Genomic DNA, 26,571 nt, shown 5'->3' with positions numbered 1-26,571 from the left:
ACCCTTACCACAATGTGTGAAATCTGCTACAAACCTTTTTAAAGAGATGCACACATACAGTGTGTTTAATAGTAAAATGCTAAGAACTGTGTACGTGCAAATCAAAGCAGACAACTATACAAAAATATGTTCTTTTCCTTACTAGTCTGTTTTTTTTTTAAAAAGAGACATCTTATATGAATACCAATGTTATACCTTAGTATTTATTTCTCTTTATTTTTACGGGTAGTGGATAACAGTTTTTATACTTACCAAGTTAGAAATAAAGAGAAATTTCTGTCAGTTAGAACAATTAATCAGTGAAATGCCTTGCCTTAGGAGGTTGTGGGTGCTCCATCACTGGAGGTTTTTAAGAAAAGATTGGACAACCATTTGTTTGAAATAGTATCGGGTCTCTTGCTTTAGCTGTGGGTTGGCTTTAGATGATCTCCAAAATCCCTTCCAAATCTGTTATTCTGTTACTTTGTGTTTCCTAATCATGGATATGACTAAATATTTGTTTTACTTCCATTAAACCAAGTGTGGATTCTTTTTCCCCATCTGTCTGTGTGCAGCAAGTTTACTTTGTGTAAGTGAAGCAAAATTCCCTTTGACTTGGCTGCTCCAAGCAAACATCCCAGAAGACAAACTCAGGATCCAAAAGATCTTGACAAACTTGAACAATAGGCCCTATCTAACAAAATGAGTTTTTATGTGGAGAAAAGCAAAGTTTTACATTTAGGCAGGAAAAATCAAAGTTACAAGTACAGATTGGGTGAAACCTGGCTTAAAAAGTGTAACTGTGAGAGTGACCTCGGAGTCCTGTGGATGATGACTTGACTATGAGCCAGCAGTGTACAACAGCAGCCAAAAAAGCTAATACAATCCTGGGTTGTATAAACAGAGGCATAGAATCAAGATCATGTGATGTATTAGTACCACTTTATAAAACTTTAGTAAGACCACACCTGGAATACTGCAGCCAGTTTTGGTCACCATATCACAAAAAAATGTTGAGAGTTTGGAAAAATTTCAGAGAAGAGCAACTAGGATGATTAAAGGCCTGGAGACTAAACCATATGAAGAAGAGCTGCAGGACTTGGGTTTGGCTAGTTTAAAGAAAAGAAGAAATAGGGAAGACAGAGCAATATTCCAGTATTTGAGGGGCTGCCACCAAGAAGAGGAGATCACATTATTCACCAAAGCTCCAGAAGGCAAGACAAACAATAGTTGGAAACTGATCAAAGAGAGAAGCAACCTGGAATTAAGGAGAAATTCCTGACAGTAAGAACAATTAAGCAGTGGAACAGCTTGCCTCCAAAAATCGTAGGTGCTCCAACACTGGAGATGGTATATAGGTCCTCCTACTTGAGCAGGGGGCTGGAGTAGAAGACTTCCAAGATCCCTTCCAGCTCTATTCATATTCAGTTTGATGTAGTGGTGCCAGGCACCAGACTTGTAATGAAACCATTGAGTTGTAGTTGTGCTTTAGATATGAAACCAGATGGATGACTTTGAGTCAGTTAATTTCTGTCAGCCCTAGGAAGAAAACCAAGAACAAACCACTTCTGAAAAAGTTGCCCAAAAAATTGTATTGACAAATCTCACAAGACATTATTAGTCAGAGTTGAAATATTGGAAGATTTAGGGATCTGAGATTTTGCTGACTGCAAAGGTTGCATGTGGTGATCATGAGACCAGGATGCTGCAAATATAACAAATGCAAGCCTGTTGCCAAGCAGCTGGATCACAATTACATGAATGTGGGGACATTGAGACACTCATAAGCGTGAGCATCTGTCATTACTTTTTAGTGGCATTGTAACTTTAAAGGGTCGCTAAAAAAATGGCCATAAGTTGAGGACTAACTGTAGTAGCTGTTGTTATATAGGGCCATGTAGCTGTCCAAAGGTAATAGAAAGATCAAGCAGCCTACTCTTGCTATAGCAGAGCTATAGCAGCAGCTAAAAAAACTGATTTAAGAGTATTGATTGAAAACATATTTTATGTTTTTTTTCTATTGAGTTTGAGATTGTTTACATGGTCATCAGAGTGTATGCCAATAACCTTCTAAATAATTTTATCCTTCTAAATAACAGGTGAAGTAAGCTGGGCTAAAAAAGGAAATGGCCCAAATCATCCAGTGAGAATCATAATCAAGTGGGGTTATGAACAAGGACTTCTAATGGTATCGAACTGAGTTCCTAACCTTACACCAGACTACACCAAATTAAAATGCCCCTAATGCAAATCTTACTTTTATCACATCTAAGGCCATTTAACACCAACCTTGTGCTTTAGTTATCCATCTGCAATATGGGGTTTGTTAGTGATTTACCTTCTAGAATTGTTAGAAAGAATATTGTAATAAGATTTAGTTTATACACTGCACTAAGCCATAATGTGGTTTGTTGCCATAATAGTTATAACTGTGGCTTAACGTGGTATATAAATGGAAATATATAGTTAATTTTTGGTTCCCCAGTTTGTTTGTTTGTTTTCTCCTTTTTAATCCTCTAGCCAATTATGTTTATGTAAGGAAGAAGCAGGTAATAAAGGAGGGAAAGGATACTAACCAAGAATTAGCTAACAAACTATGATTACTTTTCCTGCAAAACTTAGTTTGGCTTGTTATAGTCCCTTTTAAGAAATTGAGGTACCATGGCATAGAGTGATGTCTGTTAGTGGGCTCACCAGCCAAAAATAAACCACATTACAGCTTGCCATTCCATGAGTGATGCTAATTTGTCAGTAAAGTTAAATTACAGTTCACTTGTTCTTTATCTAACACAAAATAAGATGAATACCTCTCATAAATATACAAATCTGGGTCTAATAAAATTTCAAACTGTAAAGGAAGGAAATTAAGGCTTCTTTGTGATCCTATCCATACATGGATAGAATTAATAGAAAGTAGTAAATGTTTAATCAGCCTATCCTGAGGGACTTTTTCAAATGTTGGTCACCTACAGTCATTATTATTCATAGATCTTAAGTTGTATATCTTCATGTAGTGTCTGCTAAATTATGACTAAGCAAAGAGTTTTATTCACAATTTCAGACAGGATTGTGTAATTATATTAGTAACACACATATACATTCATATAATCTCCCCCACACAAATAATATTTACAGAAAAAATGGAAATGAATACATGGCATGTTACTTCTATCGATGCTGCAAGGCAGGAATCAGGCCTTTACCTCAACATGATATAATGGACAGATTATTTTTTTAAGCTCTGTATAAAATGGCATTTCACCGGGAGTTTTTGAAACAATTTGATGATGACTTTTTTTAAATACACAAGGAGAAGATTATTTTAGTGAAATTTTCTTGCATGGCATACAATATTCAGGAGCATATAGAGTTCCATGCTGAGCAAAAATCTTGTATGAATGTTCTGTCTTTATATAATGTCTGCTTTCCCCCCCCTTTTTCCAAATTATGAATTGAAAATTGTATTTTGAACCCAATTTTGCATGGATAAAAGTCAAGTTGGCAGCTGCAAAGTCCACATGTTTATGTCCTCCCCCCCCTACAAAAGTGGAGCTTTGATTATATTGTTATGTCCATCATCTTGATTTTTTTTAAATTGTGCCTTGTAGTCACTTCTGTGTCCAACACAGATTAGGGTTTCCCAGTTTGACTGCCAGTAATGGGGCAAAATTGGTTCTTAATACATCAGAAGAAAATTTATAATCCCAGTTCAAAACTAAATACTGTGCCCTAGAGATCCTTGATGTGCGTGGAGGTAATAATTATAGACACATAGATGAAACATTCCACATGAAAAGAAAATTAAATAGTGAAATTTCTATTTCAAAATCATGCATTTATCCATATGCTGCTCTTGAAATGACAGTTGCATGACAGTTTATTATACACAAAAATGACACAAGTGGGAGAAAAGGTATTTTTCACATTGTGTGGCATTGTACTCACAATTTATGACCTACTTTCTCTAGGGCATTTGAACAGTCTTTAACCAGAATATTTAAAAATATTGAATGCAATTGCTTCTAGGCCATGTTCCTATGAATATTTGAAACTAAATTACTTTAAAATAAGTACAGTGGCTACACCCTGCAATCACTATCTAAATAAAATCAGCTGTACCTTCAAATTAGCTGTGCCAGTAATATTTGCACAGCTAACATTGGACTTTTAAACTGGACTTTGTCACTCTTGGTTAAGTTCAAGTAGATTTAGACCATAGTGTTTAGTAGTGGTTATTAGTATTCTAAACTGCTTAAAATATTTTATCTAGCCCAGAATACTTTATCTATACACTGTAGTATGTACAGTACAAATTAATATTTAAGACATTAAATTTAGCCACTTAAATAATTCCTCAATTTATAAGTAGCAATTTAAAGTCCATTTGACAGTATAGCAGTGTTTCTCAACCTTGCAATTAAAAGAACAGTGGACTTCAACTCCCAGAATTCCATAGCCAGCCTTGATATGGGAAGACTGTACAACTCACAACGAAGTCACAAAATTTAAGGGCATCAATATGAAATACAAACATCCCTGTAATGCTTGAAAAGGGAAATACAATTTTGTTTACTTTTCAGTAGGGAAAACACTTTGTGCAAACAGTCTGGATCAGTGGTCCCCAACCTTTTTGGCACAAGGGACTGGTTTAGCAGAAGACAATTTTTCCACAGACCAAGAAGGGTGGGGGGGTGGTTTTGGTTTTGCTCACTGACTCGCTACTCACCTCCAACTGTGTGACCCGGTTCCTAACAGGTCACAGACCTGTTGTAGATAAAACTAAAACAGTTCCCTCGGTGGCTGGGGAATTCTGGGAACTGAAGTCCATACATCTAAAAATAGTTCTACAGGATACCTTGTTTTATTTCAATCCTGATCTGAATTCTTATTGTTTGTAATGCATTTAAATTGGAATTTTGTTGCATGCATGACTCAAAACCTCATCGCTGCTTTTCACACGTATTCAAACGGTTTTAATTCACGCTTGGGAAACATGTAAAAATAGAACTGAAATATTTGAAATAAAAGCTCTAGAAGCTCTAGTAGGAAATATATATGTATCCAAATGAAACTGTACTTCTGAGGAAATCCTGCTCTATCAATTTCATGATTTGCAGAATTTCCAATGTGGGCCATTTTTTATTGCCTTTGCTATGTAATTCTCCAATAATAAGTCTTCAGATATATTTCAGATTTGGATATTTTTTTTAAAAAAATCATAATGGTCTGTTTATGTACAAGAATTATTCAGCATAACATTTCCAAAATTCCAGTGGATTGATAAAATGTTAATATTTAACATAAATAACTAAGTATTCTAAAAGGCTATTTGAACAAATATTTAAATTACATCTATTGGCAGATCGATATGGGAAGATTGTACAATTCACAATAGAATTTATGAGCACCAGTATAAATTTCAAACATTCCTGTAATATTTGAAAAGGGAAATACAAAACTGATCACCTTTTCAGTAAGAAAAAGCATGGTGGCTAAAATAGCAACAAAAAGCATCTGAGGAAAATAGTGAAAATAAACCATTATGTGAATGCATAAATAACATCTGTGATGGTCATGCCATGTTGATTTTTTGTCAAAAACATTTATTGCCTTATTATAGTGTTTCATATTACAGTGGTCTGCTGGTTAAAAAAATGGAGCAGGGGATATTGAATTCTAGTCTTGCCTAGGACCCTGAAGCCAGCTGGGCTAGTCATTCCCTCTCAGCCTTGGGAAGAAGGCTATAAACCTTTGTCTAGAAAACTGCATGGACTTCTACACATAGTCACTGATATGAAGGCAAAAAAAAAGTATCTTATTTTTCTGCTAACAAATCTTCAGGGAAATTTATCATTAGTGACTTGCACGAAGATCCATGTTCTCGGTGTAATAAAGCACTATGATTTAACTTTTTCAGGAAAACAAAAATCATTCTTCATATTTTCCACTAAATATGAAGCAATGTATTTTCAAGGATTCATCATTAGTAATGAGAAAGCAGTGAAATCATCTGTGCAGATAGTTATTCTTAGTCTATTAGATTGAACACCAGGATTTTTTTCTTTATTAGAAAACCAGTATTGTACTGCCTCCTGGTGGTCAATATATACAGTACCTGAAAACATTGCCAAGGATATACACTATGGAGGAATAACAGCTGGTTCAGAGTTATGCATGATTGTAGTCTTACGACCTATTTCATAAGGGGAGGCTAATTTCCCCCTATATGAAGGAATGGCACTGCTTTCAAATTCATCCCTTCACTATAAATGAAGTCCTTTCTTCATTTTTTTACATGCACAAAATAGTTAAAAGTTTATATTTCTAGAAGTAAACTAAATATAGGACCCTGTATAGACTTTTCTCCACACACTTTTAATTTATGAGAAATATAACCTTTCTGGTATTAAATCATAACACATAGCATTAACTAATTCAGAGTGATGTATAACAGGTTTTCTGTTTTCTGAATGTGCATTTTTCCTTCTCAAATTGGAGATACCAAGGAATGTACTTGAGATGCTCTGCATACAAATATGACCTTAGTCATTAAGTAATAATTCTTCTACAGTTATACAAAAGGCAGGGAATTCCATCTGATGCTTGAAATTTTATGGTGTGCAGTTGCTAATTTCTGAGGGGTGTTTTTCCTCCTGGATAAATGTTTTCCAAAACAGTAGCATGCCCATCTTTGAATATAGGCTTCTTCCCCATTTAAGAATGATGATAAACCAAAGTTGCAGATGTTTCTTATGCATGTCAGACCTTGTCTGAAACCCTCAAATTCAATTCAGTAGGATGTATGCCCCTGTGCAGACATTAGAGATACAAAGCTGTGGGTTGTGTTCTAAAAATAAGTGACAATATTAAAAATAATGGGTAAAATCTGAGGAGTAAATTGTCTGTCTGGTATCCCTAGTTTTGAATACATTTTGGCTTCAGAGTTGCTTGTATATCCATGAAGAAAAAGTTATCTGAAAAAAAGTTCCAAGGTCAGAACAGTCGTACAGATTTTTCTCTTCTGTTCGCCTGTAAAAAAAGGAAAAGAAAGTTTCCTTTCAGGATTATTTTTTTCTATCTTTGGTTTGTTCGTTTTCGTTTTCTTTTTGCTTCCTTTATGGCTCAGCATATGATGTTGCCTGAAATAAAACCTCTGTGACCTTTCCTACATTAAACCAAGGATTTGATTTATAGTCATGTCTCAGAAGTCCACCTGAAGGCAGATCATTGTAGAACTGTTAAAAGAGGTTTTTTCCCTCCTTGTTCTGGAGTTTGTTCTCATTTCTCCATTTTCTTCCTTAAGGGCCTGTTGAAAAATCCAGCCTGCAAGGAAAGTAATGGAAAAAAAACATAGCTCAGATTAAAATTCACTGCATTAGACACAAAGGAGATAAGTGCAAAATCTTATAATGCAACATGTATAAATTCAGACTATGAGCTAATGACAGATTCCAGTTGTCAATTATTCCAATGCTCACCCCAATGCAAAAATGATTTTTTTTCCACATTTTTTCCCCAAAAGTCGTAAAAACAATATTAGGACAAATATAAATTGTGAAAAATCCATCAGTTAATTTGATAATATATACTAGATTTATTCTGATGGAAATATATAAAATAACACGCATGCTGCTTGGAATTAAAAACATTGTTTTTTAAAATTGTACTAGTGCCATTTATTTTTCTACCTTTTTCTACTATCCTCTACCTTTTATTTCTAATATCATTTAATATTCCATATCCTCCACTTGTCTGTTACTAAGGCGCTATCTTAATATTTTCTCTCTTCTCTCTCCATTTTATTATACTGATGCAAACTTGACTATGTTGTTGTTGTTGTTGTTAGCTATGATAAATGGGTCACTTTGTGGTTACATTAATAGCAGTTGAAACAAGTAATGAAACTACAGTGTATCTCCTAAGACACTAAAAGATGTTTCAAGTTGTGAAGATCTTATTTTCTTAGCTTTGACAAGGCTACCATTTATGGACAGATGACTAATAACACTTAGCTGTTTTAACTGTTTTAGACTACATCACTCTGTGCACTGTGTTTCAAACCTGATGAGATGAATTTATTAATATGACAGCAATAAAGTGTTTTACAGGGACGCGGTGGCTCAGTGGGTTAGGACGCTGAGCTTGTCGATCAGAAGGTCGGCAGTTTGGCAGGTCGAATCCCGAGTGCCACGTAGCAGAGTGAGCGCCTGTTACTGGTCCCAGCTTCTGCCAACCTAGCAGTTCGAAAGCACGTAAAAAATGCGAGTAGAAAAATAGGGACCACTACGGTGGGAAGGTAACAGCGTTCCGTGCGCCTTTGGCGTCTAGTCATGCCGGCCACATGACCACGGAGACGTCCTCGGACAAACGCTGGCTCTTCGGCTTTGAAACGGAGATGAGCACTGGCCCCTAGAGTCGGAAACGACTAGCATGCCTGTGCGGGGGAACCTTTACCTTTACCTAATAAAGTGTTTTATATGAAACACTGGGAAGAAATGAAAAAATTTCCAGTAGAAGAAATTTGTAAAAATATATTTATGAAAATTGAAAACAGAAAGCTAAATAGTTAGCTTTCATGAAAAAAAAGACACATGTGAGAAATAGTATTTAGGAAAAGCCAACTTTATAAGGAAGTGCAAGTTGAGATGAAAAGTTTAGCCTTATGTATTGTGTTATCTACTGTAATTCAGAGCACTGTTTTTCTCTTTTGGATTATCTTTCCATCAAAACAGATAATTCCATGATAACAATACCAATCTGAACAGCCACTAATCTAAGTCCAAAATATTTTGTATGTTTTTTATAACATTCAGAATCTGATTGTATAAATATTAATTGAAGACCATTTAATAAGAATATATACTCCAGCTTTCAAAATCTTGGCATACAAAAACTGTCTTCTGAACCAGTTTGTTTTCATTTGTAAGACAGAAAGCATTGATTTTTTTTTTAAATTCATGGGTGGCTCATCATTTAAGTGGCATTGCTTAAGCAGTAATCAGAAAGATTTTCCCCTTCTTGCCTTTGGCAACTCACCAAGGCTTCAGAAAAGGGAAATGTGGAAAAATGCATCATACCTTCCATAATGCAAATATAAGCAAGGTAAGAATCAGGAGCCCAGCAAAAACACTTAGCAGAATGACCCATAATGGCACACGGCCAGGAAGAAGCTCCTTTGAGATTTGAATTATTGTCTGAAAGATATTAAATCAACACAAGCATTCATGATTTCTCTAAAATAGAAACTGAGGCATCAAGACAAATAGAAATTACTTTTTTATTCATTAGAAACTCAAATTCTTTTGTTATCAAATACAACTTGGGATTGATTCAAGGGTTCCTGTTAGTGAGACAGGACCAATTATTTTTATCCCAGCAACTTTCCACTTGTCTTCAAAATCTGCTGCAGATGTTGGATGAGAAACAGCCACTGGAACTATAGATCTCCCTTAACTCTGACTCTAACATAGCTTTTTTAATAAATAAACCTGTTTAGGAAAAAGTTAAAAAGTGTAAATGTAAGTGTACAAATGCTAATGTTAGGAATATTTTAACTCTGATTCTCTCCATTCTATAGATAAATATTTGTGCCTTGGAAATAAAAGTGTGATAAGTCACATGTATCAACTGTTCATCATTTCAGGCATATTAATGCTCCAATTCTATACCTACATTATAGCTATAGTTCTAGACTTGCTGATTTGCAAGTTGATACCTAACTCTTAATCCTAATAGAGGGTTTAGATTTTTTCCAAATGAAAATAGGTTTTATTGACTTATTGATTAAATTTATATGCCACCCATCTCTGTATTGAGCAAGGCAATTATATTTTAGTCCTGTTTAATATGATGCATCACATACATAACACATACATGAAAAAGACGGATCTTCAGTTGTCCAATTGTGCCTGACAGTTTGACTCCTGAATTTAATGAAACTTTTTAATGTCAGTGAAATAGTAGCGAAAAATATAATAGGCAAGAAGTAATTTTATTTTATTTGTATGCCAAATAAAAATGAATACTTTCTGAGTATCTATCAAATCATAAATATTCACCGAAGTAATATAATGCATGGTTGTAAAGTTATTTTTTTAAAAAATGCATAATTTTAAAAAGCAACTAAACAGATAACTGCATGATATGGGCTGACATCTTACACATTGTACATCTTATGCATTATACCAATTATACATATCTAAATATTTATTGCCCTGTTCACCGCCCTGAGTCCTTTGGGAGAAGGGCGGTATACAAATTAAATTAAATAAATAAATAAAAATAAAATAAATATTATTTCTAGAAGGGCACTCACAAATATTTATTAATTTGTATAATGCCAACTGCTGTATTAAGGTTCGAGTAAAAATGCTAACTGAGTTGCTAGCAAATATATAGCTAATGGTCTGAATGGTTACTTATAAGTAATTTTTCTATATTTGTTGGGATTTTCCACCTAATTACAGGCAGATAATTTTTTCTGGCTAAATTGGCATGCAAATTGAATTTATGATATGCGAAATAAACTGCTAGAACTCACCTCTATTTTTTCATTTTCTTTCTTCAGGATCATTAATGAGTTTTCAGTCCTTAGACTTGCTTTCACAATGAGTTCTACACTGTGAATTTTTGCCTAGAATAAAATGGATTTGATAATGTTTATGCTTACGTTGATGGTTCCAAATTCAAAAGATGACTCAGAGAAGAAAATGATATTTATTGCTTATAAGAAATTGCAGGGGAAGGGCACATAAAGGAATTTGCCGTGATGACAAATAATTTGCTATTACACTCCTTTAATGGCCTTCATCAGGAAAATAAGCAGTATTTTGGCTTATTTAAGAAAATCTTTTCTTCTAGAGGTTGACACAAGAAGGGCCAAGGGAAAAACTATTGGCATCAAAATATTTGTGTCCCTCAGTGGACGCTGCAGTTTCAATTCATCTCAAACTCCACGATAGTCATCAAGGCATACCAGAGTTGGGAAACAAAATCTAGACTTTAGACAAATGTTGCCTACCATCTGGACTCACTTATTGTCCAGTGTTTTTAGTTGTTCCTCTCCTACAATTTCATGAGATGAAACTTTGGACCAAGGAGAAAAAAAATGCTTGCAAGCTGAAGCCAATGATAGAACATGGAGAGATTTTTCCCCCCTTTCTACACAGCTTGTAAGGCAATATCTTTGTTGTAAAAATGCTTACAGGAAACCAGAAACATATGGTTTATAGGCTGCATATAAAGATTTGAGTATGTGCCATCAAGCTATTTTCCACTCCTTAGCAACCAAATAGATTTTTTTTGCAAGATGATCTGCCCCTAACCTATTCTTCCATGTCTCCCAAGATTGTACTCATGACCTTGTAACTGAATCTATCTACTTTGCTGCTGCTCTCCTTCTCTTTCTTTCTAACCTATCCAGCATTAGAGCTTTCCCAGAGAGCTGGATCTTTACATAATGTGTCCAAAGTAGGATAATTTGAGCTTGGTCATTTGTGCCTTAATGGAGAACTATGTTTAATGATTCTCAGTAGTCTTTTCCAACCTTAAATTTCAAAGGCGTCAGTACTTTTCCTATCCTGCTTCTTTAAAGTCCAACTTTCACTTCCATAACATGTCACAGGAAATATCATGGCTTACAATATAATTCTGTTTGTAGATATAGAGACGTTGGAGCATTTCAATATTTTTCCCAAGACCTTCATGGCTGTTCTGTCAGACGGTAGCCTTAACTGATTGATCCTTTACTGTTGATGGTTGATCCTAAACAGCAGAAGCTCCTCATCACTTTGATACTTTCATTATCAATTTAAAGCTGTTGTTCTACCTGTTTGGTCTTCCTAATATGTAATTTTAGTCTTTTTTTTTTTACTGTACCCTTTGATTTTTTTTAGTCCTATCACACGTCTGAATACTGAGACAACATTCCTTCTTTTCAATGGTATATTCTCTTTTTAGCTTTAGCTCCCTGGAAAATTTCCCTGATGAATCAGTGCTCTAGTTTTGTCTTATATCACCTCTTGGCCTTGCTGGAAGAGGCTCCCTTATGGTGAAATGGGAAATCCTAGCCACGATGGAACAAATGGTTGCATTTCTGTTTAGGTCAGTCTCTGTTTCTTTGAATGTTAACAATATTAACTTTTACTGAAAAATAGTTAACTTAAATAGTTAATATAAAGACAATTTTGGTCTGGTTTCAAAATCAAGAATCCACCAACATCCATGAAAACTTTTAAGCGCTATCAATATTTTTCTTTTAGAGGAAAGAAGGCAATTTTTCTTTTCACTCTACTCTCTGTCTTAGTGAAAGGAAATTAATTACTACCTGGCTTTCAATAGAAAGAAAACTCTAAAGGTTATTGTTTTACGACATTACATGCTGTAATGTTTGATTGGCCTCAAACATATGTAGATGGGTGATATGTTGCTCATTGCTTTAGCAGGAAGAAAGGAAACAAGGATATAAGAGGAGAATTTAACACATTACTTTTCTTAAGTCACAACAGTATACAGGTAGTCCTCGACTTATGACAACAATTGAGCCCACAATTTCTGTTGCTAAGTGAGACAGTTGTTAAGTGAACTTTGCTATTTTATGACCTTTCTTGCCACAGTGGCTCAGTTTATAATTTTTTATTTTATTTTATTTTATTTTAATCCCATTGTTATCCCGCCCTTATCCAAAGACTCAGGGCGGCTTACAATCTAAGCACAAATTAATGTGCTTAGCAATAGCCTTCATTCTATGTATATGCCTGCTTATTAGGGCTTTCAGCCCCACCCCCCAAGCGGCATTATTACAAAGTCAGCTTATTGCCCCCAACAATCTGAGTCCTCATTTTACCTACCTCGGAAGGATGGAAGGCTGAGTCAACCTTGAGCCTGGTGGGATGCGAACCCATAATTGCAGTTGTTAAGTTACTAACACGGCTGTTAAGTGAATCTGGCTTCCCCATTGACTTGGCTTGTCATAAGGTCACAAAAGGAGATCAAATGACCCGGGACACTGCAACTGTCATAAATATGAGTCAGTTGCCAAGAGTATGAACTTTAATTATGTGACCATGGAGATGCTGCAATGGACGTAAATGTGAAAACTGGTCATAAGTCACTTTATTCAGTGCCATTGAAACTTCAAATGGTCACTACATGAACTGTTGTAAGTTGAGTACTACCTGCCGTTGTACACTCTGTGAAACTCAGTATAGTTTACTCTTCTATCTGTTACCATCGAGAGTTATTGAGCTTGAATTTCCAGACTCTCAGTATGGCTAACACCTGGGAATTCTGAGCATAAATGAAAATCAGTAACTCCATCAATTCCTCAAAAGTTGTACCCATATGCTCCGTTCAAATTTGGCTTACAGCAACTACAATAGCAATAAAATTACATGAAATTGAATATACATCAAGAAATAACTGTAAAAACATTTGCATCACAATAAAAAAAAACTTGCCGCCTGAACACATTATGTATTAATATAACAGCATAACAGTTCTTTCAGTAGAAGCTTCCTAGCCAGTATCAAGCAAGTAGCATGATGCATGTACCTATAATATGTATGTGTTTTTGACAAGATATCATTTAAAATTCCTAATAAATGGTAGCTCACTTACCTTTATGAAAGTAGGCTTCCAGAGTCTGAATGAAATATTCACATGAGTAATATTTGATGGGGCTATAGTGCAGTTAATGGATGCACAATCATATCTATCACAATTCTGTATAAAAGACCATAGACACATCTCATTAATATATTTGCAAACTATAACTACCCAAAATAGCAAAATTGTAGATAACCTGACACATTCTCCATGTCATGCTGAAATAAGTATGAAATGTTCTGATAATAACAATGGTGACACCAGTAAAGTTCAGTCAGTGTTTAGAAAACTCATCATTTTGCATTCAGGAAGGCCCTCACTGCAAGCTATAATAAATAAAATAAAAATATGTTTCTAAACCTAGTAAGGATCATTCTGCTAATGTTATTTGTTTAAATATACTGTATATGGCTGCACATCTGGGTGCCACTTACAACATATTAAAACAATTAGAAGAAATATTAGCAAAGAAGAAAAACTACAATGGTCACTGAGGATAAAGCGAAACAAAACAAATAACAAACAATACTCAACAGGCCATATAACTCATTGTTTCTCAACCTTAACAATGTTAAGATGATTTCCCATGCTGGCTAAGGAATGACAACAGTTAAACTCCACACATCTTAAAGTTGTTGACGTTGAGAAAAACTGATTTAATCTTCCAACCCTAGCCTCCCAATACCTAGGCCTTGGAACACATCCAGGTCTTCAATGCTTTATAAAAGCATTGTTAGGACCACCACCCAAAATCACTCCTGTACATAATCTGGTTCCAAGACATGAAGAACTTTGTAGGTGACAACCAGCATCTTAAATTGAATCCAGAACCATTGCAACTAATGGAAAAGCGATGTAACATGGGCATACCAAAATGCTTACACTATTCCTTTGTAGCTTTTGGATGGTGAAGGGCAGACTGCAAAAATCCAAGTGGGAGACGACTAAGGCATGAATAGTACTTCAGGTCCAGGAAGGTGCGCTCTTAGAATGAATTATTTTTCTCTGACAATGAAAATCTTTTGCATAGCCATGGCAGCCTTATTAACAGGCATCCACCAACATTTTCATGATAGGTAATTGTTCTAATTCAGACATGTCAAACACAAGGCCCGGGGGCTGGATGCGCCCGCGAAGTGGTTTCATGTGGCCCACGAAGCCATCCTGGAAACAGTGAGGGAACGGCCCCCACTGCCTTGGCCCTGGCCCAGGAACCCTCCTTCTGCGAGAGACCCTCAGATCTGTCCCACTCCTGCCCAGGCCCCCATAGGCACCCTTGATGCGAACGATGTAGAGCTGGCCATGCCCATCCAATAGGCCATACGCACTCTAGGCACGCCCACCCAGTAGGCCACGCCCACCCTGGCTATACCCACCCGGCCCCCTGAGGGCAACCGCAATGCTGATGCGGCCTTCAATGAAATTGAGTTTGACACGCCTGTTCTAACTGATGATTAACTGAAAGTTGTTTTTTAACCTCCTCATGTGGAGAGATGGTGAAAATCAAATTTCCAAAGCTAAACATTTTAAAAGTCTATGTTATAGATTTAAAAACATTATTTACAATTACATTTCTGGCAATAAGAATATTATAGCAGTAAGAATATTACGGTTGCATATAATTGCTCTTAGCAAAAGAAAAATATACATATGATGATCAGTTCAATCCCAACTTAATGTTGAATACTAAAATGCATTATTAACTATTAAAAAACCCATAAAATCAGGTATACATACTATGTTGGGATCTTTTAGAGGTTCTTGTATTCTTGATGTTGTGAATGGATTACCCATATCAATCTTTAACAAATCATTTGGGTGGCTGGATTGGCATTTTGCATTCTATCACAAGAAGAAAAATGTAATTTTATAAGTATTTTGCAATAATTTTAACAGAGAACTCTAAGTCTTTCCCAAAGATAATATCACCTGACTATTTTCTGGCCAGAATGCTTTAACTGCTAGAAAAAAAGGCATGATTGTCACCAAAGTTACTGTCCTCCAGCTGTTCTTAGAGTCACTTTTTCTAATGAGCCAGAAGGCCACTCAAAATATTGAGAAACACAGGAGCTGTGGGGGAGAACAAATCACTAGTTCCTTCTACCTTCATTTTTACAGATCAGAGTATATAAATTCTTAACCTCTGCTAGCAGCTTGGGGCTACTTTAGCAATTATTGTTTTCTTTTAGCATTACAATTTCTGGTGCTTATATATTTAATTTTGCAATTAATAAGAAAGCTTTATATAAAGTATACAAAAGGATATATTGAGCATAATATGTAACTTTAGAACACAGTTTAAAACTTGACCAAAATTAAAATATATCAGAAATATTTCAGTTTTTCCAGTTGTTATATTCATACAATTTCTTTTTTTGGAGTTGACGTTTGTGCATATTGAGGGATGTCCTTTATTTTTTATCACTGTTAAGTAGTTTGGACTGAAAGGTAATGACTGAGCCTGTTATCCAGTGAGCTCCATGTTTAAAACAGGAATGAACCTGGGTTCCTTATCTGCCAAATTGGCACCTTCATTACTATACCTTTTTGGCTCTCTGAAATGCCCAAGTGGGTTTGTATTCCTCAATTCAATGCCTAATTATTATACCAAAACTCCTTACTTGGTACGAGACCAAGATCTGAGCATTTGAGACATGAGCATTGTGCAATGGGGTGAGTGCCTGTCTTTGCCTAGCTCCTGCCCACCTTGCATGTTCGAAAGCATGCAAATATGAGTAGATAAATAGGTACCACTTTGGTGGCAAGATAACAGCACTCCATGACATCATGCGGGCCACATGACCATGGAAATGTTTTTGGATAGTGCTGGCTCATGGCCTTGAATCGAAGAACAGTGCCGCCCCCTATAGTCCTCAATGACTAGTGAAGTAAAATTTGCAGGGATTCCTTCTTTCCTTTCCTTTCCTTTCCTTTCCTTTCCTTTCCTTTCCTTTCCTTTCCTTTCCTTTCCTTTCCTTTCCTTTCCTTTCCTTTCCTTTCCTTTCCTTTCCTCCAGGTTATATCTCCAGTTATTCCAGACATGAGACCCGTAATTCCCAATCAGTAGGTTCAGCAGATCTCTTTTCTTTCAATGATAGTAGCTTGACATCTGGATGGAGTCAGTTTGCAGAAGCCTCTTTGATGTGGCAAACCATGCTTGAAACTAAAGGCAAATAGTAATTTGTATCATGGCACGTGTTTTCCATGGTTATGTCTTATGGATATAGATATTGTATCTCTTTGGATTTAGATTATATAGAAAAGGAGACAAATTGTTTACCTAAATTATAACATTAGATAAATGAAACATTTTTAGAAGTTAATTCCAGAGAACATTTCATATTTTATCTAATTTATTATAATAACCATTTCCCCCCATATAAATACCAATGGAAAGAAACACATGGAAGACTTACTCATTCAAAGACCTGTGTTGTGGAAATCAAAGTCTAATTTTGAACTGCAGAGCAGTGTTAGTTTATATATATATTGCCTATTTACCTCTGAATATGATATCTTGGTGAAGTAAAGGATTTGGTTTTCATCTGAAATATTCTTTGGAAATGAGATTTGCAGTGCAAGCTGTGGCTGTAAGAAATGTTCTCCTTTCTCAATCTAAAAAGATAAATGAAAGGCTAATTAAAAAATAACAATCCATAAATGTTTTTCCCCACTATTAACAGTTGCTATAGTCCCTACTAAACAAATAACCCAGTGTACAATTTTATTTCATAAAAGTAGATCTCCAACTTACCAAATTTGCATGCAAGGAAAATAATTAATTAAACATTATCTTAGAAATCGAAAGTCTATAAATTAAACCAGAACATATCTCTAAGGTATAGAAAATAAATGATCTATGGTATATTTCCAGTGGCCATGTTATACCGCACTGACACAATGACTTGTTCTGGTTGGTCGTAAATATGTTTAAATCTCAGTAAGATTCAAGATTCCTTCCCAATATGGGTTCAAGGGAAAAGATGAAGCAGGAAGAATAAGTGGCATTTATTTTTCAGTAAGGTGTCCATAACTGGCAAATGTTATAGTTGACTGGAAAGCTTCCAGATTTGAATGGATGAATTCTAGCTGTACCAAATGACTGTCACCGAGCTCCTGCCAGAAATGTGAATTCATTTTGACCTTCTATCGCAATGCCCACCACCCAAATCTGTCCTGAAAGTCTGGGTATCCTTTGCAGTAGATTTTTGGAGGCGTGCAGGAGAAAACACAGGATAGGAAAAATCTGTCAGGTAACCAGAAGCTCCATTTGCAGAAAGTTCTGTCAGGTTCATAGAAATTATTACAAACTGGCATAATAAAAATTCACCTGATTAAAAAAATACAGCACATAAATGTTAATTTTCAAAGTCCACAACCAGAAAAAGTGGCATTGTCTCTTACCAAGTAGTATATATTAATTTCTTCTCCAATACTATCAGTAGAATTAATTACTGTAGGTATTGTATCATTTGCAGCAATGATGATGTGATATGAACTAGGTTCTCTTAAAAAGAAATAAAATAATGTTCAGTGATTTAGAATCACAAAGAAGTCACATGTCTTATTTCAATTATCTATACAAAATGAAATGAAGCAATATGATAGTGTTATTCTTGTTCAATAAAATATGAATTTAATAAACCTGAGATTTTTTTTTCTGAATAATGCATAATTTTTCCCATTCGATTTATACAGTATGAAATTGTTAGAGTAATCCAGTTTAAACCAGATAGCGAAACACAATAATCTAATTCCATTCTCTTTAAATAGCAGTTTTCCCCCAGATTATTAAGAAATAAAATATTGATTAATTGAATATGTTTTCAGTGATGGAACAAGCCAGATAATACAGTATGCAATTTTTTTGTCATATATACAACAGGGGTCCCCAACCCCCAGTCCATAGACCAGTACTGGGCTATGGTATGCCAGCAACCGGTTTGCACAAACAAGCAAAGCTCCATCCACGAGATGCAGGAAGCACACAAAGCCACGCACTCTCTGGTCCACGGAAAAACCTTTCTCCATGGAACTGGTTCCTGGTGCCTAAAATGTTGGGGACCTCTGATATACAACATGTGGAACAGTTTGATTGCTCTATTGACTTATGATTGGTTGCAGCATTTTGATTGCTCCATTTACTTATGATTGGTTAATTATTATAACATATGTAGGGTGTTTTATGGACTGGTCATTAAGATACTGCGGTGAAGATACTTCTTTCTTCTTTTCTGTGAAAGAATCTGAAAAATGACAACACTGTATTTCAAGATCTTTCACAGAATAAAAACAAAAGCCAACTTTAGCACCATGCTTTGGACGTGAAATATCAGAAACAATAGAGTTTTTGTTTGTGTTTCTCTGTGTTTGTGTTCACGTGTTACATTAATGGATTCTGTATAAAATCAGGACTGGGAATAAAAAAAAGTATGTGCACTACCAGAATGGTACCATGGCCAAGGTTCAGCATCAGTCAGAATCAAGAGCCGTTAGTAATCCATGGTCAAGAGAACTAAGGAGCAAATTAGGAAGTGATGCTACCACATGACTCTTGTTTTGGGGAAGAGGGAATTTTTCCACCTACAGAACAGAAAAAAACCCTAGATGATCAGTATAAAAATAATTAAAATCTAGTTATACCTTTTAAATATTAATCCACTTTCATATTTTACTGGAATTGAAATAGTTCCTCTGTTATCTCCAAGAGTCTCATCAAGTTCATCACTATCACTAAAACAAAACATATTTTAAAAGTTGCTTTAGACCACAATCTATTTTAACTGACAAGCTATTATAATCAAAACACCCACCCATGCTTTGCCTTATTGTTATGTTATAAAATTATTTGATTTTTATTTGTAAAGAAAAGAACACCTGAAGTGGAAAAATGTGTAACTTAAGAATCAACTTACCGGTAATTTCTGAGAGGGAAGCCCAGATTTAAAATAGCCAATTAAGTATGGAATCCAAAAGAAATGTTTTTGGTGCAACAATTTTGGCATATAAGTCCCAATAATTAATAAATAAATAAATAAATAAATAAATAAATAAATAAATAAATAAATAAATAAATAATAAATAAATAAATAATAAATAAATAAATAAATAAATAAATAAATAAATAAATAAATAAATAAATAAATAAATAAGTATCTATGCTGGTTTATCATGATTTGTAGATGTAATCAGCTACCATTGTGAATTCAGACATGTAATGACCAATGGAATTTAAGGGTAACTTAAGAATGTCAGCAGCCAATCAGATATAATATAATATTTGCCATTGGTGAAACTTTGATTAATTTCAAATTTACCCTTTATTAATCCCTTTTAACCATTTATATTACCATTGCTTTATGTATTATTTTACTATATTGCCATTAATTCTCTTATTACATTTTAATCATTCAATGAAATTTTTTATTCCATTTTACTCTTTTTATATATCACCAGTTAGCCTTTTATTCCAATAAATTATAAACTAATTTTTCTTCTGTGCAATCTTGATTCAGTGGAAACCTTCCATAAATTCACTGGAGGAACCCAAAATACAGTGGGCCTTGATTCAATCTAAAGTTGTGTAGATATTACTGGAACCAACCTTGTAACAGAAAAGTGAATTATAGTATTTTCCAGGAGGTGGGACACATTGAACTGGAATCCTATTTCAAAGAAAATCTAAATAAAAAGTACATAAAACGTCAGTGATTATAATTAAATTAAATAAAACTGCAATTATATTTTCAACAAAAATTGAATACAAATCATCATTACATTTTCCCTTAGTAAAAGAAATGTTTTATTTTTATCTATACTGAGCAATAAAATGAAGAGGTGTCAACCATCTGACTTGTTGTTGTTGTTAGTTACAAAGTCATATCCGACCCATTGCGACCCCATGGACAATATTCCTCCAGGCCTTCCTGTCCTCTACCATCTTCTGGAGTCCATTTAGGCTCAAGCCTACTGCTTCAGTGACTCCATCCAGCCACTTCGTTCTCTGTCATCCCCTTCTTCTCTTGCCCTCAACCTTTCCCAGCATTAGGCTCTTCTCCAGTGAGTCCTTCCTTCTCATTAGGTGGCCAAAGTATTTGAGTTTCAACTTCAGGATCTGGCCTTCTAAAGAGCAGTCAGGGTTGATCTCCTCTAGGACTGACCATCTGACTAGCAAACTCAAATTCAAGGAATCTTCAAAGCTTTGAAATACCATAAAAGATAACATTTTATTGAGTACACATCTGATAACTGAAGTAGTAAAACCAGCTCTGATTTTCCCATGCAAAAATCTGCCTAATTAACAATAGCTTCCCTTAACCCCCACCCAGTGTTCACATTACCCAATCATATGTCTTTGGTTTGTTATGAGAACAGTCACCTCTCCATCAGACACCTGGGCTAGGGACCTTGGCATTTTTATAGGTTCTCATGGTCTGTGGACAGCTTCTTAGAATCCCGTTTCCTCCCAATGCTTTCTATCCCCTCTCCCATGTTTCTATGGCAAGTTAAGTGGTGATAGAAGTTATCAGGCATCTTAGCAATTCAACCTTGACTAGATGAGAATGTAAAGTCTGGAGTGTGTGTGTACACACACGCACATTATGAAGTTCTCATACACATTTGTAATGATTCTATGGAAATACAGATATATTTATATAAAGTCTGTGCATATGAAAAAGAAAGGCAAAATAATCCCAGTGCTATAATTCATTTGAAATTTCTGTTTTAATTTAGAAATATTACATGCAGGTATGAACATGGACTTAACATTTGAACATTGTTGCTTAAAATATTTTTATAATGCCCGTCACATAGACTACCTCCAACATATTATTAATTTAAAAATGTGGGCTATTAAGACTAAACTCTTTTTTGAATATTCCCCTGAAATGGTAGAGACACATCACCTTTGTTAGGCATATGGTGTTAGCCTACAATGTTGGGTTGAAAATATATTAACCATGATGTTATGTCTTTAAGAAGTTAATTGGCCAATGGGTGTGTAAGTGTTCTCATGGACATAAGAGGGAGCTAGTAACGTAGTTTCTCTCTCTCTCTGAATTCACTGCTCTCTACTATTACTGTTTTTGCTCTGTTACTGTGATAAACCTGAACTGTGTATTGACCTCTGGACCGGTAAGAAGACTTTGTATTTTGGATTACTCCTTGGACTGTTGCTATTGTGTATGACCTGGACTGTTTATTTTTGACTGTGCATTTTTGTTTTTACACCACCTTAAAGTAAACTACTTTTTGCTTTTACAACTCAGTGTACTCTTGTGGTTACTGTGTGACTCTTACTGCTCTCAGTACCCTTCCTTGTCTGTGCAACTCTTTGGTAGCACAAGGAGACCTCTGCACAACAAATTCCTTTAACAATCTTTATAAAATAACACAGGCACCAAAAGAAGGAAATATGCATGGATTAGAGGGTGTCCCTGAAACTTGAGTATAGAGATGTGAGATCTGAAGGAAATATTTTAAAGAATAAGGAAGACAACTTTAACAGAAATATGCAAGAACTGTTACCTAGGCAAATGATACAATACAAACAAGCTTGCAAGGTTCTATTACTATAGCCAATCTCCACAAAAAGCAATTTTAGCTTTCCTATGGGGTTGATTTCTTGGTCTGGTCTACCTTATGGCCAATCTTGCAAGTCTGATAATGTTGTGGACCCTCCCGTTCACTAAATAAGGTTGGCATCTGCCTGAGTCACTTCCAAATGTTAGATTATTACTGTTGATTTTAAAAAATGTTTCACTCCCCTTCTGAAAGCTCTTACATGTTTCTGACAAGCTTATGTCTCTTCCTGTCTACACATAAGAGTTAATTTTCCTCTGTTGCTTTAACACCAAGCAAACCAATTGTTTCTCTGTTCTATTCCACTGGGTTTCACTAGCAGGTTTTTAGCTTTCTTTAGAGGGTTTATATTGCATTAAACAGAAGGACAGCTTTGTATAAATATACTTCATGAACAATGCAGCAAAAAGCTGCAAGTAGTAAAGGTATTTTGCTTATAAGGCAGTGGAGAAGATATTGTGGGAAAGTTTATTTTTAGCCAAGTTCCTGTTGAGACAACTAAGCCAGATGACAGAATATGACAATCTGGTAAAAAGAACAGAATTCCACATAAATTATTTTTCTAACGTCTCAGTCATACAGAAAGACTAAGAAGAATGGCTGGATGATACCAGAACAGCTGTTCTGTCTTCACTGGTCAATGTGAGTGAAGGTAAGAAGTATATTTTAACATGAAGCATCTTTCATCCCATCATCCTAAAATGTTACAGCTGTTTTGGGCCTTGCTTTGCCTAAAGCAGGGGTGTCAAACTGCTGGTCCACGGGCTGGATGCGTCATGGTGAGACCACACCCACCCCATTGCTGGCAATGGAAAGAAAGTCACGATACGTCACGACATGTCATGTGACATTGCAAGTTTGACACCCCGGGCCTAAAGCATAACTAGTGGAACTCTGACTCATTCATTTGATGGCATCCAATCAAAAAGGATGTCTGTTCCAGAGCATCAGGGCATTTCTAGAGTGGTCCTTGGTGGTCTCTGAGCTTGCTTGTTTTCTTGCAGACGTTTCATTATCCAAATTAGGTAACATCATCAGTGCCAGTCATGATGTTTCCTAGTTTGGATAATGAAATATATGCAAGAAAACAAGCAAGCTCAGAGACCACCAAGTATCCCTATTGTCCTTTATCATCTCTAGAGTATTTGAAGCAGGTGGTATAAAATTGAAATAAGTATAATGCACATATAAATAAAGTACAAGGGTTTTTCTTATACTGGAAATATAGGTAATGGAGGCTCACATTTAATATTTCTATGAGTACAATTAATATGCAATTTTTAAAATTGTAACTAGCAGTGACTGGAGAGTAGGAAGGACTGGGGCTGAATGAGATGGAGAAGGGAAGATTCATTATTTTCTTTGGAAGAGAGAAAGTTCTGTTGATGATGATGATGATAAGTTGGAAGGGACCTTGGAGGTCATCTAGTCCAACCACCTGCTCAGGCAGGAAACCCTAAACCATTTCAGATAAATGGTTGTCTAGTCTCTTCTTAAAAACTTCCAGTGTTGGACCATTCACAACTTCTGGAGGCAGGTTGTTCCGCTAATTAATTTTTCTAACTGTCAGGAAATTTCTCCTTAGTTCTAGGTTGCTTCTCTCTTTGATTAGTTTCCATCCATTGCTTCTTGTGCTTTGGAGAATAGTTTGACTCCCTCTTCTTTGTGGCAACCCTTGAAATATTGGAAGACTGCCCTCATGTCCCCCCTCGTCCTTCTCTTTATTAAACTAGACATACCCAATTCCAGCAACTATTCCTTATATGTTTTAGTCTCCAGTCCCCCAATCATCTTTGTTGCTCTTCTCTGTACTCTTTCTAGAGCAGGGGTGTCAAACTGCCAGCCCGCGGGCCGGAGCGTCACGGAGAAACCACGCCCATCCCATTTTCGCCAATGGGAAAAAGTTCCGATACGTCGCGCGACATTACGTGATGTCGTGAGTTTGACATGCCTGTTCTAGAGTCTCAACATCTTTTTTACATCACAGTGACCATCTTTCTGTGTATCTCTCTCTCTCTCTCTCTCTCTCTCTCTCTCTCTCTCTCTCTCTCTCTCTGTGTGTGTGTGTGTGTGTGTGTGTGTGTGTGAGTGAGAGCAACCAGAAAGAGAATGAATCATAGTTCATATATTTTAAATAATGATTTGTTGAATAAACTAACATTAGTTAAGTTCACACAAGAAGTTAAACCAGAAGGTGGACAGCTCTGGTCAAAAATTCTGTTACATTATTTCTCATCATTTTGAAATGGGAAATTAAAAATTTGTGTAAATGTGTTTTTAATTTTAAAGACAATGGGTTTTTTATAGTTTTAATTTCAGCTATAATTTTATAAGATTTGGAGAGCTGGACCTGAAGATCAGGGTGGTTTTAAAGGTGGAGGAAGGAACACCAATATACTATTTGGTTAATATTTAAATTAGCTGAAAATGCAAGTAGTGCAATGTCTAATAATGAAATTCAATAACCCTGAAGGTGAAGACTAAGATTAAATATACAGAAGAGCAAGCTATGACAGAAAGTACATCCACCAGCCTTAGAACTGACAGTGAAGATACTGAAGTGGTGGATAGCTATTGGGATTGTCTACCTATTGGGATTGTCTATCAAACGTAAATGAACAGCAGTCAAAAATATGTTGCAAACTAGGACTTAGTAAACAGTAACAGCCTTGGAAAAGATATTCTAATACTGTGATATGCTTATGCCTACAAAGATCAGAATTGTTCAAGAAATGATTTTCTCTGAGACACTCTATGGAATAAAAGTTGGATTTTTAAGAAGGTAGGAAGAATGTCAGCTTTTTGGTGTTGCTTAAGATTCCTGAGAATACTACAGGTAGTTAAGGAACAAATAAATAGATTATACCACAAATCCATCTCAAATTCTCATCCAAGGCATGAGAGAGCGGGCCTAAATTATAATATTTTGGCCCCATTGTGAGAAGACCTAACTCTTTTGATAAGTCCACTGTATAGTGCTGGGAAAAGAAGAATGAAAAAGAAAAAGACGATGACTACCAGCAAAGTGGATGGACTCAATTACAGGGTTGGGGACAGATCAGTCTAAAGGAAATATGTCTATCTAGTTGCTAAGAGTCAACATCTACTTGATGACCTATGTGAACTTCATTATTATTTTAAGCATAATAGTTCTTCCCTTTCAGCTTTTATGGAACTCTGCATAAAAAATTGCAAAATAAAACAAAATATGCACATGCTTTAATTTCCTGAATTATGAAGAATCTTTACAAAGTTGCAGTATACATTGGTATTTTTTTCTAATGTTTTTAGTAGAGAGTAGTACTATACTACTTGGCTATTCCACTCTCCTGTTTTTCCCTTAAGGAAGTAGAATATTTATGGGAAGTTCACATGATCTCACACATAGGCCAGAGGCCAGGCTTCCCACATATCCTGTCACATAAACTTCAATTCTCAGAGGAAGATCTGAATCAACAGTCTTGTTGCCTGAACTTTGTCTAACTGAAGATAAACGTAACTTTGGTCACAAGCGCTAAGGAAGCAATTGCTCTTACGATCACAAAACCATTAAGGCATGCTTGACTGATTTCTGTAACCAGGTCCATTTTGCATCTGGGAGTTAATGATATATAAATACATATTACCCACAAAATGCAGCTTGGGGGCACTTTGACCTCTTGGAAAATTATTTATGTTCCCATATAGATTCCAGTCTGCTTTTATGATTTTCAGAATTCATATAAGATAAACCCTGTGCAAGCCATTTGATGTTATTGGAAAGGGACTTTCCGGAACTTTTGTATTCTTAAACCAGCATTGTTGCAATTTCATAAGAAAATAGCCAAACGTGGGGAGTTCTGGTATATTATAATAGCATCTGGAATACCCAGACTTCCTACCCTTTTAAATATTCTGCAATTCAATAAATTATTCTTTTTTTAAAAAAAATCCTTCCCTCTTTTATCAATTTATGATTAGCAACAAATAATCTACTGTAACCAAGGTTAGATTGTTGTGAAAATCAATCAACTAGGTCTTTACTTGAGATGGTTAAGTATGTTTCAAGGCCAACCTTCTGTTCTTTTCAAGATCCAAACTAAAGTCCCTTCAACTCTGAACTGTTATTTTCCTGTTACTTTTATTGATATTTAACATTTGGACTAACATCATCTTCCTATCCCATTATAGAAACTAAATAAGAATGCAACAACTTTATCACATCTAACTATATCTCATCACATCATAATTAAGTGCACAACAAGGTTGGATTCTCAAATGATCGAATTAATTAAGAATCTTCCTCATTAGACTTCTGGTTTTGTGCCCATAGCACATGCTATGTGAGAGTGGACTTCTGCTCCCCATGGCTAGTTTCACCCTCCTTGGGGGACCCTAAATGGATCCAAAGTTGCCCTGAAGAGG

The 26,571-nt window shown here is 35.5% G+C and overlaps 1 protein-coding gene across 1 annotated transcript in view; it reads right to left on the bottom strand.

Moving 5' to 3' along the window:
* Nucleotides 1-3,651: 3,651 nt before the first annotated feature.
* Nucleotides 3,652-26,571, bottom strand: part of ITGA1 (integrin subunit alpha 1) — an 85,690-nt gene continuing 62,770 nt past the window's right edge. The window contains exons 22-31 of the mRNA XM_081316388.1: nt 20,189-20,265; nt 19,228-19,317; nt 17,989-18,091; nt 17,086-17,199; nt 15,322-15,426; nt 13,905-13,910; nt 13,597-13,794; nt 10,520-10,612; nt 9,057-9,173; nt 3,652-7,302 (exon numbers count right to left, since the gene is read on the bottom strand). Of these exons, the coding sequence (XP_081172514.1) occupies nt 7,258-7,302; nt 9,057-9,173; nt 10,520-10,612; nt 13,597-13,794; nt 13,905-13,910; nt 15,322-15,426; nt 17,086-17,199; nt 17,989-18,091; nt 19,228-19,317; nt 20,189-20,265 (948 nt within the window). The 3' untranslated portion in view covers nt 3,652-7,257. The remainder of the gene's footprint in view (nt 7,303-9,056; nt 9,174-10,519; nt 10,613-13,596; nt 13,795-13,904; nt 13,911-15,321; nt 15,427-17,085; nt 17,200-17,988; nt 18,092-19,227; nt 19,318-20,188; nt 20,266-26,571) is intronic.

Source organism: Vipera berus (assembly GCF_964194415.1).
Source record: "Vipera berus genome assembly, chromosome: 2".
Lineage (NCBI taxonomy): Eukaryota > Metazoa > Chordata > Lepidosauria > Squamata > Viperidae > Vipera > Vipera berus.
Note: the sequence above shows the minus strand (reverse complement) of the source record. Positions and strands in the feature narration are given on the sequence as shown.